Source organism: Oncorhynchus kisutch, unplaced genomic scaffold (genome assembly GCF_002021735.2).
Source record: "Oncorhynchus kisutch isolate 150728-3 unplaced genomic scaffold, Okis_V2 Okis09a-Okis19a_hom, whole genome shotgun sequence".
NCBI classification, from domain to species: Eukaryota; Metazoa; Chordata; class Actinopteri; order Salmoniformes; family Salmonidae; genus Oncorhynchus; species Oncorhynchus kisutch.
Window position 1 is genome coordinate 7,453,244 of NW_022261985.1, and position 17,876 is coordinate 7,471,119.

The 17,876-nt window shown below is 50.9% G+C and overlaps 1 protein-coding gene across 2 annotated transcripts; it reads right to left on the reverse strand.

The window, feature by feature from the left end:
* Window positions 1–354: 354 nt before the first annotated feature.
* Window positions 355–13,315, reverse strand: dcp1b (decapping mRNA 1B; the record flags this gene model as incomplete). 2 transcript variants are annotated; one of them, XM_031815518.1, is given in 7 exon segments in its annotated part: window positions 355–1,810; window positions 1,851–1,959; window positions 6,631–6,858; window positions 7,067–8,122; window positions 8,373–8,504; window positions 11,447–11,603; window positions 13,249–13,315. In XM_031815518.1, coding segments are annotated over 6 exon segments (1,721 nt in total), but the record flags the coding sequence as incomplete, so codon positions are not given.
* Window positions 13,316–17,876: the final 4,561 nt, after the last annotated feature.

The window sequence follows — 17,876 nt, forward strand, 5'->3', positions numbered from 1 at the left end:
GGGTAGAAGTACAACTCTGTAAAAAGGTCCCAAATGGCACTCTACTCCCTCTATGGTGGTCCTTGACTAGTCTCTCAACATTAACATCTGCTAACCATGTGTATGTGACAAATACAATTTGATTTGGAGTAGGGCTCTGGTCACAAGGTAGTGCACTATATAGGGAACACAATGAATTTTTGGAGGCAGCCATTTTCTCTTAAAATAGTGAAATAAAGTAGAGTGAAGCTGCCCGTAGATGCTGATCTTGGGTCAGTTTAGCATTTCTCCCACTAATGGTTCAGGTTAGGATTGGGGAAGGGGAAGCTGATTCTAGATCTGTTCTTAAGAGGGAACTTCACCCAGAGTCACATGTTTGAAGAAGACGTTCATTTATTTCCAATTCAGTTGTGGTCCAGAGACTGTTCAATCATTACACAAGAAACAAGTTATGAAGTGGGCTTTTCAGTCACTCAATGTTTGACTCAATGTTTGACTCAATGTTTGACTCAATGTTTGACTCAATGTTTGACTCAATGTTTGACTCAATGTTTGACTCAATGTTTGACTCAATGTTTGACTCAATGTTTGACTCAATGTTTGACTCAATGTTTGACTCGTAGAAAAAAGAAAAGTGGTTTTCAAAACCAAAAGAACAAAAATGATGGGACTCCAGATTCCACGGGTTTAGAAATAATTGATACATGCCAGATTGTGTACAATAAAACACTTCCTGTTTCAGTAGGTCATTGCAACATTATGTTTTTAAAATGTGTTTTTAAAATTTCCTTGTATGACAACGGCATAGAAAAATAGACAAACTATTCTATTATCTCTCTCTCTCTCTCGTAACACAAAATAGTTTCTTAAACCCTTTGCCTGATACATATAAACAGTCTATCAAACTAGTCTAGAAGATTCTGAAAGAACCGTGTCGTTGTACATTTTGAGTTTCAGACATCTGGAAATCAAGCCAATCGCACGATGAAAATAAATGCCAGGTTCTACAGTAAGGTGTGATTATTCCTCCTCGGGGAAACGTTTACCTCAACAGAGATTCACTTCTGTGAGGTTGCTCAAGCTTAAGCATTTGAAATATTTTCTATTTTAAAAAACAGGACTTTTCACTTAATAAAGTGTTAAAATAAACTAATCCAATTTCCAAGTGAATGAAACATTGTCAAATGCCTGGAAAACCATTTTAGTTAAGAGGTATCTTTTAAACCAAGTTCAGTCATTCCAAAACATATACAATTGTTTGAGAGCTTTTCCTACAATATCCCATTCAACCTTTCAATTCTTTTAATTTTTTTATGATAAAAACATCTTAAAAATGGCAAAAATCAAATGTCCTTGTAATCTGAATCCACAGGTTACATCCACAGCGCTCACAATTAGGAAGACGAATTTAGCTAGATCAGCAAAATGGTTTAGATTATAAAATGATTGTGCCGGTTTGGGCATGACCCCAGGGACTCACTCATTAGGCACCTGATGGAAGAAACCAGACAAACAGGGAGAGGGTCTCCCTGGACTCGTCCCAGAAGAAATGATTATTTTCAACTTCTTGTTGCAAAGCGTTTTGAAACATGTTTCTATTGGGTGCCTCATTCAACAGGACCCTGAAACATGTTTCTATTGGGTGCGTCATTCAACAGGACCCTGAAACATGTTTCTATTGGGTGCCTCATTCAACAGGACCCTGAAACATGTTTCTATTGGGTGCCTCATTCAACAGGACCCTGAAACATGTTTCTATTGGGTGCGTCATTCAACAGGACCCTGAAACATGTTTCTATTGGGTGCGTCATTCAACAGGACCCTGAAACATGTTTCTAGTGGGTGCCTCATTCAACAGGACCCTGAAACATGTTTCTATTGGGTGCCAGGACCCTGGCCTCAGAACTTGTTCGCGGTGGCGTCCGTGGAGAAGCGGTGGGCGTAGGACTCATAGATGGTATCCAGGAAGGAACTGTCGTTCTGAAACAGAGAGAAGAGCCAATTAGAGAGAAAGAGAGAGGAAGGGAGAGGAGTAGAGGAGAGAGATGGAGAGGAAGGGAGAGGAGTAGAGGAGAGAGATGGAGAGGAAGGGAGAGGAGTAGAGGAGAGAGATGGAGAGGAAGGGAGAGGAGTAGAGGAGAGAGAGGGAGAGGAGTAGAGGAGAGAGAGGGAGAGGAGTAGAGGAGAGAGAGGGAGAGGAGTAGAGGAGAGAGAGGGAGAGGAGTAGAGGAGAGAGAGGGAGAGGAGTAGAGGAGAGAGAGGGAGAGGAGTAGAGGAGAGAGAGGGAGAGGAGTAGAGGAGAGAGATGGAGAGGAAGGGAGAGGAGTAGAGGAGAGAGATGGAGAGGAAGGGAGAGGAGTAGAGGAGAGAGATGGAGAGGAAGGGAGAGGAGTAGAGGAGAGAGATGGAGAGGAAGGGAGAGGAGTAGAGGAGAGAGATGGAGAGGAAGGGAGAGGAGTAGAGGAGAGAGATGGAGAGGAAGGGAGAGGAGTAGAGGAGAGAGATGGAGAGGAAGGGAGAGGAGTAGAGGAGAGAGATGGAGAGGAAGGGAGAGGAGTAGAGGAGAGAGATGGAGAGGAAGGGAGAGGAGTAGAGGAGAGAGATGGAGAGGAAGGGAGAGGAGTAGAGGAGAGAGATGGAGAGGAAGGGAGAGGAGTAGAGGAGAGAGATGGAGAGGAAGGGAGAGGAGTAGAGGAGAGAGATGGAGAGGAAGGGAGAGGAGTAGAGGAGAGAGATGGAGAGGAGTAGAGGAGAGAGATGGAGAGGAAGGGAGAGGAGTAGAGGAGAGAGATGGAGAGGAAGGGAGAGGAGTAGAGGAGAGAGATGGAGAGGAAGGGAGAGGAGTAGAGGAGAGAGATGGAGAGGAAGGGAGAGGAGTAGAGGAGAGAGATGGAGAGGAAGGGAGAGGAGTAGAGGAGAGAGATGGAGAGGAAGGGAGAGGAGTAGAGGAGAGAGATGGAGAGGAAGGGAGAGGAGTAGAGGAGAGAGATGGAGAGGAAGGGAGAGGAGTAGAGAGGAGAGAGAGATAAGCAAGAGATAGAGTACTCTGATCAGGAGTGTGGAACACAAACAAAACATTAGTATTTGGACAGGTTGAGTATGTGTCTGTCTGCACTGGTCTGAAACAACTGTCTTTAGCAGGACAGTGTCCGTCTGCGCTGGTCTGAAACAGCTCTCTTTAGCAGGACAGTGTCCGTCCATCTGCGCTGGTCTGAAACAGCTCTCTTTAGCAGGACAGTGTCCGTCCATCTGCGCTGGTCTGAAACAGCTCTCTTTAGCAGGACAGTGTCCGTCCATCTGCGCTGGTCTGAAACAGCTCTCTTTAGCAGGACAGTGTCCGTCTGCGCTGGTCTGAAACAGCTTTCTTTAGCAGGACAGTGTCTGTCTGTCTGCACTTTGATGAATAACCTCAAGGTCCTTTGGCAAGACTGTCCGGCTGTACAAAGACTGAACATAAACATTGTGTCTCTGACGGTGTCCTGAGCAGAAAGACAGTGAATATAAACATAAAGGCAGGAACCAGGACAAACCATTTGGCTGGGGGAGACCAGCTGCTTCTTCAAGAAGGGGAGAGTTTGACGCCTGCAGAATTGCTAGTCTTGTTATGTAAATACATTGAAGAGAAATAGAAACGCAACATGTAAAGTCTTGGTCTCATGTCTCATGTTTCATGTCCCATGTTTCATGTCCCATGTTTCATGTTTCATGTCTCATGTTTCATGTCTCATGTTTCATGTCTCATGTTTCATGTCCCATGTTTCATGTCTCATGTTTCATGTCCCATGTTTCATGTCCCATGTTTCATGTCCCATGTTTCATGTTTCATGTTTCTGAGCTGAAATAAAAGATCCCAGAAATGTTCCAAATGGAACAAAAAGCTTATATCTAAAAAATGCACAAATTTCTTTACAAGTGTGAATCAAGCGCCCCCACCGCCAACAGGGCTTCTGAATCGAGCGCCCCCACCGCCAACATGGCTTCTGAATCGAGCGCCCCCACCGCCAACAGGGCTTCTGAATCGAGCGCCCCCACCGCCAACAGGGCTTCTGAATCGAGCGCCCCCACCGCCAACAGGGCTTCTGAATCGAGCGCCCCCACCGCCAACAGGGCTTCTGAATCGAGCGCCCCCACCGCCAACAGGGCTTCTGAATCGAGCGCACCCACCGCCAACAGGGCTTCTGAATCGAGCGCACCCACCGCCAACAGGGCTTCTGAATCGAGCGCACCCACCGCCAACAGGGCTTCTGAATCGAGCGCACCCACCGCCAACAGGGCTTCTGAATCGAGCGCACCCACCGCCAACAGGGCTTCTGAATCGAGCGCACCCACCGCCAACAGGGCTTCTGAATCGAGCGCACCCACCGCCAACAGGGCTTCTGAATCGAGCGGACCCACCGCCAACAGGGCTTCTGAATCGAGCGCACCCACCGCCAACAGGGCTTCTGAATCGAGCGCACCCACCGCCAACAGGGCTTCTGAATCGAGCGCACCCACCGCCAACAGGGCTTCTGAATCGAGCGCACCCACCGCCAACAGGGCTTCTGAATCGAGCGCACCCACCGCCAACAGGGCTTCTGAATCGAGCGCACCCACCGCCAACAGGGCTTCTGAATCGAGCGCACCCACCGCCAACAGGGCTTCTGAATCGAGCGCACCCACCGCCAACAGGGCTTCTGAATCGAGCGCACCCACCGCCAACAGGGCTTCTGAATCGAGCGCACCCACCGCCAACAGGGCTTCTGAATCGAGCGCACCCACCGCCAACAGGGCTTCTGAATCGAGCGCACCCACCGCCAACAGGGCTTCTGAATCGAGCGCACCCACCGCCAACAGGGCTTCTGAATCGAGCGCACCCACCGCCAACAGGGCTTCTGAATCGAGCGCACCCACCGCCAACAGGGCTTCTGAATCGAGCGCACCCACCGCCAACAGGGCTTCTGAATCGAGCGCACCCACCGCCAACAGGGCTTCTGAATCGAGCGCACCCACCGCCAACAGGGCTTCTGAATCGAGCGCACCCACCGCCAACAGGGCTTCTGAATCGAGCGCACCCACCGCCAACAGGGCTTCTGAATCGAGCGCACCCACCGCCAACAGGGCTTCTGAATCGAGCGCACCCACCGCCAACAGGGCTTCTGAATCGAGCGCACCCACCGCCAACAGGGCTTCTGAATCGAGCGCACCCACCGCCAACAGGGCTTCTGAATCGAGCGCACCCACCGCCAACAGGGCTTCTGAATCGAGCGCCCCCACCGCCAACAGGGCTTCTGAATCCAGCGCCCCCACCGCCAACAGGGCTTCTGAATCCAGCGCCCCCACCGCCAACAGGGCTTCTGAATCCAGCGCCCCCACCGCCAACAGGGCTTCTGAATCCAGCGCCCCCACCGCCCACAGGGCTTCTGAATCCAGCGCCCCCACCGCCAACAGGGCTTTTGAATCGAGCGCCCCCACCGCCCACAAGGCTTCTGAATCGAGCGCACCCACCGCCCACAAGGCTTCTGAATCCAGCGCACCCACCGCCAACAAGGCTTCTGAATCCAGCGCACCCACCGCCAACAAGGCTTCTGAATCCAGCGCACCCACCGCCAACAAGGCTTCTGAATCCAGCGCACCCACCGCCAACAGGGCTTCTGAATCCAGCGCCCCCACCGCCAACAGGGCTTCTGAATCCAGCGCCCCCACCGCCAACAGGGCTTCTGAATCCAGCGCCCCCACCGCCAACAGGGCTTCTGAATCCAGCGCCCCCACCGCCAACAGGGCTTCTGAATCCAGCGCACCCACCGCCAACAAGGCTTCTGATTCCAGCGCACCCACCGCCAACAAGGCTTCTGAATCCAGCGCACCCACCGCCAACAGGGCTTCTGAATCCAGCGCACCCACCGCCAACAGGGCTTCTGAATCCAGCGCACCCACCGCCAACAGGGCTTCTGAATCCAGCGCACCCACCGCCAACAGGGCTTCTGAATCCAGCGCACCCACCGCCAACAGGGCTTCTGAATCCAGCGCACCCACCGCCAACAGGGCTTCTGAATCCAGCGCACCCACCGCCAACAGGGCTTCTGAATCCAGCGCACCCACCGCCAACAGGGCTTCTGAATCCAGCGCACCCACCGCCAACAGGGCTTCTGAATCCAGCGCACCCACCGCCAACAGGGCTTCTGAATCGAGCGCACCCACCGCCAACAGGGCTTCTGAATCGAGCGCACCCACCGCCAACAGGGCTTCTGAATCGAGCGCCCCCACCGCCAACAGGGCTTCTGAATCAAGTGCCCCCACCGCCAACAGGGCTTCTGAATCGAACGCACCCACCGCCAACAGGGCTTCTGAATCAAGTGCACCCACCGCCAACAGGGCTTCTGAATCGAGTGCCCCCACCGCCAACAGGGCTTCTGAATCGAGCGCACCCACCGCCAACAGCGCAACAAAAATAAAAAATTAAATCAGCGCAAGCCTTCATCGTTGTCTTTCCTCCAGAAAGGTCAGGAATGACTCGACTAGTAATGCCTTGATCTGGATCGACCGCTCGGTGACCACTGCCTTATATGAACTGTGAAAACGTACAAGCATTGAAATTGTTGCGCGATGCTAATATATTTTTGTTCTGTGTAACTTTGTTCCTGTAAAAACAGCCTGGCTCCTCCTCTCTCCTACCTGTATGAGGTGCAGCAGGGTGGCCTGGAGCTGGCTCTTAGAGAGGCCCCTGGGTTGGGGGTCGTCCGGGGCCTGTGGGGCCAGGAGGGCTGAGGGAGGATGAGGGCCAGGGGGGCAGTGGGTGTCCCCAGAGGCTTGGGCCTGGGGGCGCTTGGCCTGGGAGAAGACACTGGGGGACAGGAGCAGGGTAGGTGCCACCGTGGCTGGGATACGCTGGGGGGAGATCACCTGGAGACAGAGAGGAGATGGTTAGAGACAGAGGCCTTACTTCCACAAACACAGATCCCTCCCTGTGCAAAACCACTCCAGCACTTTGTTACAGTCCTTTGAGTCAGACAGGATATATTTAGTATTTTACAGTCCTTTGAGTCAGACAGGATATATTTAGAATTTTACAGTCCTTTGAGTCAGACAGGATATATTTAGTATTTTTTACCTGGAACTTCTGAGCAGCGGTGCCTGCAGAGTTCTTGTCAGCCAAACTGTCCAGAGACCTGGCTGTAGAATGAGCCGACTGCTGGCCGTGCTGCCCCATGGCTGGGGGGGCTGAGGGGGCTAGAGGGGCTGGCTCGTGGAAGCGAGGAGCCAGGTTAGAGGAAGTCCTAGTGGGCTCCGGGACCAGACTCTGCTCCTGTTGAACCAGCTGCAGCCTCTGGAGCAGCTCATGGGGGGAGACGACACCGGTTAGCTGCCCCGGCTGGGGATGACCTGGCAGGGGTTGGAGGTATAAGGGCTGGGGGTGCTGGAAGGGGTGGAAAGGGTGACAGGGCTGTGACTGAGGATGACCAGGCTGGGGTTGGTGGGGAGGTTGAGGCTGGGAGGGGTGTGAGGGCAACATGGGGACCAGCATCTGGGGGGGCTTGGTGGGGCTGAAGTACAACGGCCGGGCCTGGTGAGGAGGGAGGTGATGATGTTGAGAACCAGGGAAGCCCAAAGCATCCACCAGGAGAGGCTGAGGACGGGCAGACTGGAGACCAGGGATGAGAGGAGGAGGACGAGGACAACAGGGAGCGGAGGTGGTCATTGAAGGGGTGGTGGAAGTGGGCTGGTTCTGGAACAGTCTCTGGATGGGGTCTTGTCTGGCTTGGGTCTGATGGTGGAGGACAGAGGGGGCTCCGTTCTCATGCAGTCTGTTCTCGGGTGACTCGGAGACGGGTTGGAGCTGCTCCATAGGACCTCCTCTCTGGAGCTGCTTCTGAGGCTGGGAGGAGGAGGCGGCATCCTTCATGAGCTTCTGGAAGGCAGGGCAGTGCTGCGGGGGGCTGCTACCTGAGATCAGACCCCCTTCCTGGGCCTGGAGACGGAGCTGGGCCTGGACTGGGTCGTCGTAGGACAGGGAGCGGGCCACCGCCGGGCGGACACCTCCAGGCTTCCCCTGGGGCTGGGACCCTGGACCTCCTGACCCAGCCATGGGAGAGACCAGCTCTGCTCTGGGCTGCTGGACACCAAACAGAGTGGCCAGAGAGAGAGGCCTGGGCTCTCCTCGACCATCCTAAGAGAGGAAAAGGGTGATGGAGAGCGAGAGGGGGAGAGATCGGTGGTGTGAAACAGAAAGGAGAGAACACAAGGAAAACAAACAGTAGAGCCTAACTGTGAAACCAGGTCAACACTGTGTTAGACATCAGCAATTTGACCATGAAAAAAAACAAAAAACAAATTCACAGGGTGGATAAACCACATTTAACATCTACTTATTTCCATTGTGTTGAATAAGGTTGAATAAGGGGAAAGGCTCCGTGTACCTGAACAGGCCTCTCCTGTAGCCCAGGCTGGGGATAACTCTCCATAGGTTTGACAGGGATAGGTTTGATCAGGCTGGGGTTGGCATTAAGGACACTACACCCTCCTATCTCTTTAGGCTCTGGTTGGCCACCCTGAGAGGAGAGAGAGAGAGAGAGAGACATTAACAGGACATTGATGTCTGTTCATTTAACCCATTTTCATACATGGCACATTTAGGAATACATTAGTATAGCACATTATGATACAGCTGCAGACATCTTATTTCCTCAGAAATACATTAATCACAAGGCTGCAGGCTTGTTATATGCTTCAGTGCCCCCTAGTGGTAGTGGTGTGTTAGTACCTTGTCATAGTGGTAGCATGTGGTGTAGACCTTACTGTAAAACACTAACTTTTACAAGCCCTTAATTTTCTTCACTGCATTGTTGCTTAAGAAAATATTTACTAAATAAACTTAAGTAAAAAATTTTTTAAAAGTAACAAAATAACAAGGCTATATACAGGGGTACCGGTACTGAGTCAGTGTGGAGGCTATATACAGGGGGTACCGGTACTGAGTCAGTGTGGAGGCTATACACAGGGGATACCGGTACTGAGTCAGTGTGGAGGCTATATACAGGGGGTACCGGTACTGAGTCAGTGTGGAGGCTATATACAGGGGGTACCGGTACTGAGTCAGTGTGGAGGCTATATACAGGGGGTACCGGTACTGAGTCAGTGTGGAGGCTATATACAGGGGATACCGGTACTGAGTCAGTGTGGAGGCTATATACAGGGGGTACCGGTACTGAGTCAGTGTGGAGGCTATATACAGGGGGTACCGGTACTGAGTCAGTGTGGAGGCTATATACAGGGGGTACCAGTACTGAGTCAGTGTGGAGGCTATATACAGGGGGTACGGTACGGAGTCAGTGTGGAGGCTATATACAGGGGGTACCGGTACTGAGTCAGTGTGGAGGTTATATACAGGGGGTACCGGTACTGAGTCAGTGTGGAGGCTATATACAGGGGGTACCGGTACTGAGTCAGTGTGGAGGCTATATACAGGGGGTACCGGTACTGAGTCAGTGTGGAGGCTATATACAGGGGGGTACCGGTAAAGGGGGAGACCTGGTCAGTTGTACAACTGAACGCAGTCAACTGAAATGAGTCTTCCTCATTTAACCCCACCCCTCTGAATCAGAGAGGGGGCTGCCTTAATGGACGCCAGGGAACACTGGGTTAACTGCCTTGTTCAGGGGCAGAACGACAGATATTTACCTTGTCGGCTCGGTACAGAGTAAAATGTGTGGTGGTAGAGGTTAGTCGGTAATATGCACATGTAGGTAGGAGTAAAGTGACTAGATCATAAACAGCAAGTAGCAGCAGTGTAAAAACAAGGGGGGGGGGGGGTGAATCAAATAGTCTGGATGGCCATTTTATCAATAGTCCAGCAGTCTTATGGCTTGGGGGAAAAAGCTGTTAAGGAACCAAGGAACGTGAAACTCTCAACCCGCTCCACTACAGACCAGGCAATGTGAATGGGGTCCGGCCCTCCTTTTCCTGTAGTCCACAATCATCTCCTTAGTCTTGCTCACATTGATGGAGAGGTTGTTGTCATGGCACCACACTACCAGGTCTCTGACCTCCTCCCTATAGTCTCATTATTGTCGGCGATCAGGCCTACCACCATTGGGTCGTCAGCAAACTTGATGGTGTTGGAGTCGTGCCTGGCCACGCAGTTGTAGGTGAAAAGGGAGTACAGGAGGGGACTGAGCACGCTCCTCTGAGGGGCCCCGTGATGAGGATCAGCGTGGCAGATGTGTTGTTACCTAGCCTTATCACCTGGGGGCGGCCCGTCAGGAAGTCCAGGATCCCGTTGCAGAGGGAGGTGTTTAGTCCCAGGGTCCTTAGCTTAGTGATGAGCTGCGAGGGGACTATGGTGTTGAACGATGAGCTGTAGTCAATGAACAGCATTCTCACATAGGTGTTCCTTTTGTCCAGGTGGGAAAGAACAGTGTGGAGTGGGTCTAGGGTTTCTGGGATGATGGTGTTGATGTGAGCCTTTCAAAGCATTTCTCGGCTACGGGGCTGTAATCATTTAGGCAGGTTACCTTCGCTTCCTAGGGCACAGGAACTATGGTGGTCTGTTTGAAACATGTTGGTATTACAGACTCAGTCAGGGAGAAGTTGAAAATGTCAGTGAAGACACTTGCCAGTTGGTCCACGCATGCGCCGAGTCCACGTCCTGGTAACCCGTCTGGCCCCGCGGCCTGTTTAAAGGTCTTGCTCACATCGGCTACGGAGTGCGGTCTTAGCACCAGCAACAGTTTGTAGACGGCGATGAGAACGCTCTTGGTAGACAGTGTGGTCTACAGCTTATCATGAGGTACTCTACCTCGGGCGAGCAATACCTCGAGACTACTTTAATATTAGGCTTACAGTGGGGACCTACCTTGTCATAGTGGTTAACACATACAGTGGGGACCTACCCTGTCATAGTGGTAAACACATACAGTGGGCACCTACCCTGTCATAGTGGTAAACGCATACAGTGGGGACCTACCCTGTCATAGTGGTAAACGCATACAGTGGGGACCTACCCTGTCATAGTGGTAAACGCATACAGTGGGGACCTACCCTGTCATAGTGGTAAACACATACAGAGGGGACCTACCCTGTCATAGTGGTAAACGCATACAGTGGGGACCTACCCTGTCATAGTGGTAAACACATACAGTGGGGACCTACCCTGTCATAGTGGTTAACACATACAGAGGGTACCTACCCTGTCATAGTGGGGACCTACCATGTCATAGTGGGGACCTACCCTGTCATAGTGGTAAACACATACAGTGGGGACCTACCCTGTCATAGTGGGGACCTACCCTGTCATAGTGGTTAACACATACAGTGGGGACCTACCCTGTCATAGTGGTAAACACATATAGTGGGGACCTACCCTGTCATAGTGGTTAACACATACAGTGGGGACCTACCATGTCATAGTGGGGACCAACCCTGTCATAGTGGTTAACACATACAGTGGGGACCTACCTTGTCATAGTGGTTAACACATACAGTGGGGACCTACCTTGTCATACTCATTGCGTGCTTTGGTCAGCATCTGCAGGATGTCCACACCTTGTCCCTTCCCAGGGTCCCCTGCTGCCTCCAGGGCTCGAGGAGACACCAAGCCCCCCTGACCCTGTTGACCCCGCTGGGCCAGGGCCTGTTCCTGTTTCGTCAGACTGAGAGAGGAGAGGTTAGAGGTGAGTGTCGTTTGGTCTGTGTGTGTCGGTCAGTCGGTCTGTGCTGTTGTGAACTGGCAATGGTAGTGCGCGCACACACACACACACACACACACACACACACACACACACACACACACACACACACACACACACGGAACAGGGTACCATTTGAGATGCAGTCACTTAGTATTACCAGGGAATCTGTCAACTATTAGTTGGTATTATTACCAGGGAATCTGTCAACTATTAGTTGGTATTATTACCAGGGAATCTGTCAACTATGAGTTGGTATTATTAGGGTCTTTGTATCCAGTAGAGGAATGGTGCTGCTGTGGATGCTTCATCAAACAATGTTTCCACGATTTAACAATGATGGTGGAAGACAGAATGTTTTAGTGCAGACACACACACACACACACAGTGTTTTAGTGCAGCAGTGTAGACACACACACACCAGTGTTTTAGTGCAGCAGTGTAGACACACACACACACAGTGTTTTAGTGCAGCAGTGTAGACACACACAGACCAGTGTTTTAGTGCAGCAGTGTAGACACACACACACACAGTGTTTTAGTGCAGCAGTGTAGACACACACAGACCAGTGTTTAGTGCAGCAGTGTAGACACACACACACACAGTGTTTTAGTGCAGCAGTGTACACACACACAGTGTTTTAGTGCAGCAGTGTAGACACACACACACACACAGTGTTTTAGTGCAGCAGTGTAGACCACACACACACCAGTGTTTTAGTGCAGCAGTGTAGACACACACACACCAGTGTTTTAGTGCAGCAGTGTAGACACACACACACACCAGTGTTTTAGTGCAGCAGTGTAGACACACACACACCAGTGTTTTAGCGCAGCAGTGTAGACACACACACACCAGTGTTTTAGCGCAGCAGTGTAGACACACACACACCAGTGTTTTAGCGCAGCAGTGTAGACACACACACACCAGTGTTTTAGCGCAGCAGTGTAGACACACACACACCAGTGTTTTAGCGCAGCAGTGTAGACACACACACACCAGTGTTTTAGCGCAGCAGTGTAGACACACACAGACCAGTGTTTTAGTGCAGCAGTGTAGACACACACACACCAGTGTTTTAGCGCAGCAGTGTAGACACACACACACCAGTGTTTTAGTGCAGCAGTGTAGACACACACACACCAGTGTTTTAGTGCAGCAGTGTAGACACACACACACCAGTGTTTTAGTGCAGCAGTGTAGACACACACACACACCAGTGTTTTAGTGCAGCAGTGTAGACACACACACACACACACACACACACACACACACACACACACACACGTGTTTTAGTGCAGCAGTGTAGACACACACACACTAGTGTTTTAGTGCAGCAGTGTAGACACACACACACCAGTGTTTTAGTGCAGCAGTGTAGACAGACACACACACACCAGTGTTTTAGTGCAGCAGTGTAGACACACACACACACACACACACACACACACACACACACACACACACACACACACACACACACACAGTGTTTTAGTGCAGCAGTGTAGACACACACCAGTGGCAAGTAGCTGGTGGTAATCAGTGAGTGATGATGCAGGGACAGTGTCATGGGGACACAGAGAGAGAGGGTGGGAGTGTGTTACTCACTACTTCATAAGCTCTGCGATGCGCTGGCAGTCCGCCTTATCATAGAACCAGATGCCATAGATAGCTACTAGAGAGAGACAGACAGACAGAGAGCGAGAGACAGAGAGAGAGAGCGAGAGACAGAGAGAGAGCGAGAGAGACACAGAGAGAGAGAGAGACACAGAGAGAGAGAGAGAGACAGACAGAGAGCAGAGCAGGGAGCGAGACAGGTCACAGGTCAGTCAATGGCCATAACGGAGGCTCCAATCTAAATCCAGATGAAACAGTGCAGCAGCGACGTCAACATCAGTCCCCTTAGACACAGAGCCAGGGCTAAATACACGAGCTGGAGCCACGGCTAAATACACGAGCTGGAGCCACGGCAGTCGAGCTGGAGCCACGGCAGTCATTACACAGACATCACAAAACACTGGGAGAAAGGAACCAAATTCACAGCACGTGTTTGTGTGATCCAAAGTCTACAATAACCTGAACGATGAATGTCGGCGACTGCTGAGCTAGGTTCACTGCTGTGTGTGTGTGTGTGGTATGTGGGTGTGTTTTGGCAGGTTCTCTGATGCGTTCCTTCCTGGCAGGCAGGCAGGCAGAAGAGGAATAGAGGTTGTGTCCCAATCATCTCTCTTTCCTCTCAAAGAGTGCACTTGTTCACTTCCCTTAACTAAAAATGAAATCTGGTATAAGTATGGTATAAGAATATGGTATAAGTACTGGTATAAGTACTGGTATAAGAAATATGGTATAAGTACTGGTATAAGTACTGGTATAAGTACTGGTATAAGAAATATGGTATAAGTACTGGTATAAGTACTGGTATAAGAATATTGGTATAAGTACTGGTATAAGAAATATGGTATAAGAAATCTGGTATAAGTACTGGTATAAGAAATATGGTATGAGTACTGGTATAAGAATATGGTATGAGTACTGGTATAAGAAATATGGTATGAGTACTGGTATAAGAAATATGGTATAAGTACTGGTATAAGATATCGGGTATAGTACTGGTTATAAGTACTGGTATAAGTACTGGTATAAGAAATATGGTATAAGTACTGGTATAAGAAATCTGGTACAAGTACTGGTATATGAAATCTGGTATAAGTACTGGTATAAGAAATCTGGTATAAGTACTGGTATAAGAAATCTGGTATAAGTACTGGTATAAGAAATCTGGTATAAGTACTGGTATAAGAAATCTGGTATAAGTACTGGTATAACAATGGTGGAAACTCCCCCCAGGCCGAGCCTCCAACCAATACAATGCTTTTAGATGTGGGAAGCAGTGAACACTTGAGGGGAAATGTGATATTATGGGACACCCCCCGACCGTGGAGAAGGTGCTACATATAAACCCCCCCGACCGTGGAGAAGGTGCTACATATAAACCCCCCCGAAGGTGCTACATATTAATCCCCCCGACTGTGGAGAAGGTGCTACATATTAACCCCCCCGACTGTGGAGAAGGTGCTACATATAAACCCCCCCACAGTGGAGAAGGTGCTACATATTAACCCCCCCACAGTGGAGAAGGTGCTACATATAACCCCCCCACAGTGGAGAAGGTGCTACATATAAACCCCCCCCCCCCACAGTGGAGAAGGTGCTACATATTAACCCCCCGACCGTGGAGAAGGTGAGATGTATAAACCCCCCACGGTGGAGAAGGTGCTACATATAAACCCCCCACAGTGGAGAAGGTGCTACATATAAACCCCCCCACAGTGGAGAAGGTGCTACATATAAACCCCCCACAGTGGAGAAGGTGCTACATATAAACCCCCCCACAGTGGAGAAGGTGCTACATGTAACCCCCCACAGTGGAGAAGATGAGACATATACACCCCCCCACGGTGGAGAAGGTGCCAAATATAACTCCCCCCCACAGTGGAGAAGGTGATACATATAAACCCCCCCACGGTGGAGAAGGTGCTACCTATAAACGCCGCACGGTGGAGAAGGTGCTACATATAACCCCCCGCCCACAGTGGAGAAGGTGCTACGTATAAACCCCCCCACAGTGGAGAAGGTGAGACATATAAACCCCCCCACAGTGGAGAAGGTGCTACATATAAACCCCCCACAGTGGAGAAGGTGCTACATATAACCCCCCCACAGTGGAGAAGGTGCTACATATAAACCCCCCACAGTGGAGAAGGTGCTACATATAACCCCCCCACAGTGGAGAAGGTGCTACATATAACCCCCCCACAGTGGAGAAAGTGCTACATATAAACCCCCCACAGTGGAGAAGGTGCTACATATAAACCCCCTCCCCCCCACAGTGGAGAAGGTGCTACATAAAAACCCCCACAGTGGAGAAGGTGCTACATATAAGCCCCCCACAGTGGAGAAGGTGAGACATATAAACCCCCCCACAGTGGAGAAGGTGCTACATATAAACCCCCACAGTGGAGAAGGTGCTACATATAAACCCCCCCACAGTGGAGAAGGTGCTACGTATAAACCCCCCCACAGTGGAGAAGGTGAGACATATAAACCCCCCCACAGTGGAGAAGGTGCTACATATAAACCCCCCCACAGTGGAGAAGGTGCTACATATAAACCCCCCACAGTGGAGAAGGTGCTACATATAAACCCCCCTCCCCCCCACAGTGGAGAAGGTGCTACATATAAACCCCCCACAGTGGAGAAGGTGCTACGTATAAACCCCCCCACAGTGGAGAAGGTGAGACATATAAACCCCCCCACAGTGGAGAAGGTGCTACATATAAACCCCCCCACAGTGGAGAAGGTGCTACATATAAACCCCCCCACAGTGGAGAAGGTGCTACATATAAACCCCCCTCCCCCCCACAGTGGAGAAGGTGCTACATATAAACCCCCACAGTGGAGAAGGTGCTACATATAAACCCCCCCCCCCCCACAGTGGAGAAGGTGAGACGTATAAACCCCCCACAGTGGAGAAGGTGCTACATATAAACCCCCCCACAGTGGAGAAGGTGCTACATATAAACCCTTTCTCCTACTAGGACAGTGCTCATCCAGGATGATTCCTCACATCCCCGGGAACGGAAGACATACCGCTAGATTCCAGGAAGAGGTGGCTGGGCGGGGTTCAGCAGAGCACAACATATTCCACTATTGAGACACAGTGGGATTACCTACAGCCATTATATTAAAATGTACCATCTTTATCAGTCATGACTCATGCCAGACCACGTTAACTTCTTGGAAACTGTGATGACTTTTACAGAGTGGACTCATCATGGATGAAATCAAAGATAAAATACATTTTTTTTTTTTAAGTCCTGTGTTAAATCTCCTCATGGTGTTTAAGTTCATGATTCATGGCATCGTTTATGGCTGAAGTGAAGGTTCTGGGTTCTGTCACCATGACCTCATTACCTTCTTAGTCTAATAACTAGTCAGTGGAGCCAACGTCAATATTACAGACAGATACGTGCTATGAGAAAGCACAACATGTCTCTGTGGCAGTTACCCAGGGTTAAGGGCAGGCTGGGGCCCCATTCATTAGGGTGGTGGGTAGAGGGGTGATTGAGACTCTGCAGCAGTGGGAGTTGGAAGCCAGGCCACTACTCTACTCAGCGTGGCTGAGACAGGAGCCCCGTTGACAGGCAGACCAGGAACACTTCTCCTGTCACCGTCACAGTGAGAACTCAGGCAGCCTCAAATAGGTCGCGTAGGAAGATAACGCTCTGGCACGGCGGTCGGCCCAAGAAAAGAGGACAGGGGGCGAGATAAGGAGAGAGAAGGAGGGAAGAGTGAGGGGCGACAGGGCGGAGACTGAGGGACTGAAGGCCAGCCAGTAGACTAGAGCATGTTGACTCCTGACTGACAGAGAGACAAGACTACAGTGAGAGAGTAACTGAGTCAGTGAGGACAGCGGGTCTGAGTTGCTGGATCTTAAGGTTGGAGCTGCTACTGTGTCCATCTGCCTGCCTGCTGCCATCCTGTCTGCCCTCTGAGGCCCTGCACTGCCCTGCCTGCCTGGGGCTGTGGAGAGCCAAGCTAAAGGTCACCGCCTGGAAAAAGGACCAGACAGACACTCCAAGCCCTGGGAAATTTAAGAACCAGCGAGGGCAGCGAGGAGAGAGATCTCTGGAGGAGCTGAGGAGAGACCACTTAGTAGTAGCTACAGGGGACTACTCTGGTTAGACTCATATACTACTCTCTCTGGGAAGGACTGAGACATTACCCAGCCTCACACCAGACAGTCTCTCTGGAAAGGACTGAGACATTACCCAGCCTCACACCAGACAGTCTCTCTGGAAAGGACTGAGACATTACCCAGCCTCACACCAGACAGTCTCTCTGGGAAGGACTGAGACATTACCCAACCTCACACCAGACAGTCTCTCTGGGAAGGACTGAGACATTACCCAGCCTCACACCAGACAGTCTCTCTGAGAAGGACTTGAGACATTCCCAGCCTCACACCAGACAGTCTCTCTGAGAAGGACTGAGACATTACCCAGCTCACACCAGACAGTCTCTCTGGAAGGACTGAGACATTACCCAGCCTCACACCAGACAGTCTCTCTGAGAAAGGACTGAGACATTACCAACCTCACACAGACAGTCTCTCTGAGAGACTGAGACATTAGGCAGACCGGACTGCACACCAGACAGACTCTCTGAGAAGACAG